The 3,585-nt window shown below is 35.9% G+C and overlaps 1 protein-coding gene across 1 annotated transcript in view; it reads left to right on the forward strand.

Moving 5' to 3' along the window:
• The window catches only part of LOC132117628 (coiled-coil domain-containing protein 171-like), a 23,925-nt gene that overhangs the window by 10,232 nt on the left and 10,108 nt on the right, over positions 1 to 3,585 (forward strand). Inside the window, exons 13-17 of the mRNA XM_059526960.1 lie at positions 135 to 315; positions 2,336 to 2,438; positions 2,579 to 2,652; positions 2,740 to 2,829; positions 3,410 to 3,568. Coding sequence (XP_059382943.1) covers positions 135 to 315; positions 2,336 to 2,438; positions 2,579 to 2,652; positions 2,740 to 2,829; positions 3,410 to 3,568 — 607 coding nt within the window. The remainder of the gene's footprint in view (positions 1 to 134; positions 316 to 2,335; positions 2,439 to 2,578; positions 2,653 to 2,739; positions 2,830 to 3,409; positions 3,569 to 3,585) is intronic.

Below are 3,585 nucleotides of genomic sequence, written 5' to 3' on the forward strand. Positions count from 1 at the left end.
ATATAATAATAATAATCTGATTTAATTTGATAGTTTCATTATTGTAAAGTAGAAAGTATATTTCTGCTGACTGCTGTGATGCTGGTATCTGTGTTTGGAATCATGTTGTATGGACGTAATGTTGGTGTGCTCAGGTTGGAGAAGGACTTCTTGACCATGAAAACTGATCTGATTGGTCAGCTGGATCAGGAGAAGGCTGCATCTGCTGAGCTGATTGGACGGTTAGAGCAGGAAAGGGCGGAGTCAGTGAAGCTGTCAGTCAAACTGGAGGAGCAGGAGAAAGTTTGGACAGAGAGACAACAGGAAATCAGCCGGGTAAAAACACACAGCTCTCTCTGTTAAAGACTTTTTTATATTTATATATAAGGGACATAGTACGACGGTGTTTTAGTGCCAAGCTAAAAAAATACAAAATTTAAGATTACGAGAATAAAGTTGAAAGGTTTCGAGAATAAAGATTAAAGGTGTAATATTTTGAGTATTTTAATTCAATTTGCACATACGAATGTCTCAGATTGGGAGCACCGGGAGATAATCCAAAGCCTCAGCTTTCAAAATCTGTCCGTTTTATAGTGAAATACAAACAATATGTATATTACAATAATGTTTTTATCGTAACATTTCGACTTTATTCTCGTAACATTTCGACTTTATTCTCTAAACATTTCGACTTTATTCTCGTAACATTTCGACTTTATTCTCGTAACATTTCGACTTTATTCTCTAAACATTTCGACTTTATTCTCGTAACATTTTGACTTTATTCTCTAAACATTTCGACTGTTCTCTTAACATTTCCACTTTATTCTCGTAACATTTCGACTTTATTCTCGTAACATTTCGACTTTATTCTCGTAACATTTCGACTTTATTCTCGTAACATTTCGACTTTATTCTCGTAACATTTCGACTTTATTCTCGTAACATTTCGACTTTATTCTCGTAACATTTCGACTTTATTCTCTAAACATTTCGACTTTATTCTCGTAACATTTTGACTTTATTCTCTAAACATTTCGACTGTTCTCTTAACATTTCCACTTTATTCTCTTAACATTTCCACTTTATTCTCGTAACATTTCCACTTTATTCTCGTAACATTTCGACTTTATTCTCGTAACATTTCGACTTTATTCTCTAAACATTTCCACTTTATTCTCGTAACATTTCCACTTTATTCTCTAAACATTTCCACTTTATTCTCTAAACATTTCGACTTTATTCTCTAAACATTTCGACTTTATTCTCTAAACATTTCGACTGTTCTCTTAACATTTCCACTTTATTCTCGTAACATTTCCACTTTATTCTCGTAACATTTCCACTTTATTCTCGTAACATTTCCACTTTATTCTCGTAACATTTCCACTTTATTCTCGTAACATTTCCACTTTATTCTCGTAACATTTCCACTTTATTCTCGTAACATTTCCACTTTATTCTCGTAACATTTCCACTTTATTCTCGTAACATTTCCACTTTATTCTCGTAACATTTCCACTTTATTCTCGTAACATTTCCACTTTATTCTCGTAACATTTTGACTTTATTCTCTAAACATTTCGACTGTTCTCTTAACATTTCCACTTTATTCTCGTAACATTTCCACTTTATTCTCGTAACATTTCCACTTTATTCTCGTAACATTTCGACTTTATTCTCTAAACATTTCGACTGTTCTCTTAACATTTTGACTTTATTCTCGTAACATTTCGACTTTATTCTCGTAACATTTCGACTTTATTCTCGTAACATTTCGACTTTATTCTCTAAACATTTCGACTTTATTCTCTAAACATTTCGACTGTTCTCTAAACATTTCGACTGTTCTCTTAACATTTCCACTTTATTCTCGTAACATTTCCACTTTATTCTCGTAACATTTCCACTTTATTCTCGTAACATTTCCACTTTATTCTCGTAACATTTCCACTTTATTCTCGCAACATTTCCACTTTATTCTCGTAACATTTCCACTTTATTCTCGCAACATTTCCACTTTATTCTCGCAACATTTCGACTTTATTCTCGCAACATTTCGACTTTATTCTCGTAACATTTCGACTTTATTCTCGCAACATTTCAACTTTATTCTCGCAACATTTCAACTTTATTCTCGCAACATTTCAACTTTATTCTCGCAACATTTCGACTGTTCTCTAAACATTTAGACTTTATTCTCGTAACATTTGACACGGCAAAGATGTTTATATTTGATTCTTACATCAGTGATGTTGCAGTCATCACTTGATTGCATGTATTATGCTACAGTTTTGAATGAATGATCAATTCTTCAGTTCTAGCTCTGATTTGGACCCTGTTTGTGTGTGTTTAGTCTCTGGTGTGTGTGCAGCAGTCCTACGAGGCTCTGTTGACTGATCTTGATCATGTGGTGCAGCAGTATCAGCAGCAGGGGGCGACACACACTCATAACACAGGTCAGATCAACTGCACTTCAAATCACTGTGAAGCTACTTTCAAACTATTTAGAGTAGAAAGCACTATAGAAATAAAGCTGACTTGAATTGAAGGTGTTTTCAATTCACAGTGTGTGTGTGTGTGTGTGTGTGTGTTATAGAGGAAGGAGGTAAACACAAAGCATCTGCTCTAATGGACGTTCTGCGGAAAACACTACACTACTACAATACACAGGTTTTTGTTGTTGAAGTTCTTGAGGTTAATTTTAAAAATAATATAAATGTAAAAAAATATATATAATTAACGTGTTTGTGTGTGTAGTTGCAGGAGTCTGTGATTGTGATGCAGAAGTTGAATCATGAGGTCAGACAGAAGGATGAAACGATCACTGATCTCCAGAGGAACGTGCAGGTGTGTGTGTGTTTATTGGTCTGATGATCGACAGATATTATTCAGGATGAAGAGGTGTAAATGATTCATATCTCCAGTAATGTGTCTCAGTGAGATGAGATGTAAATGATCCGCACATATAACACAGTGACTGAGAGCTGAAGAAATCAAGGCTCCTCAGAAGATGTGAGATGTTCTGGAGGCTTGTGAAGATCATTCCTCCGCTGAGGAACAGTGAAAGTAAAGCTTCTGGAAACAAACGCTCCTCAAAAGATCCTGAGGATCAGATTTGAGACTCTAAAACATGATTGATGGAGAATCAAGTAAAGCTGAGCTGCTTCAGTCCAGGAAGAGTTCATCTGGAGATATTACTGACCTTATTCTGACCTTTACTTGATCACAATCAGGAAAGATTTGACACATGAAGCTGGACGCTTGTACAGTTACACTAGAAGAGCTTTGACTGGATAAAACACTCTGAACTCTCAATCAGAGACAGAAGATATGAGGAGATCGAGTGTGAAACAGCAGATCATTAGAGCTTTAGATACTTTAGAAACATTGGCTTTAGAGTGTTAATCTGGATTCTGTGTGTGTGCAGGAGTGTGAGGCTCGTGGTGCGTGTGTAAATGAAGAGGTGAAGCGTTTGCGTGTGTGTGTTGCAAACGCTGCAGCCGATCTGCGCAGCCTCAAAACACAAAACACACACACACAAACACAGATGAACAAACTTCAGCAGCAACATCACAACGACTGCCAGGTACACACACACACACA

The sequence above is a fragment of the Carassius carassius genome, chromosome 37, assembly GCF_963082965.1.
Source record: "Carassius carassius chromosome 37, fCarCar2.1, whole genome shotgun sequence".
In the NCBI taxonomy this organism is placed as follows: Eukaryota; Metazoa; Chordata; class Actinopteri; order Cypriniformes; family Cyprinidae; genus Carassius; species Carassius carassius.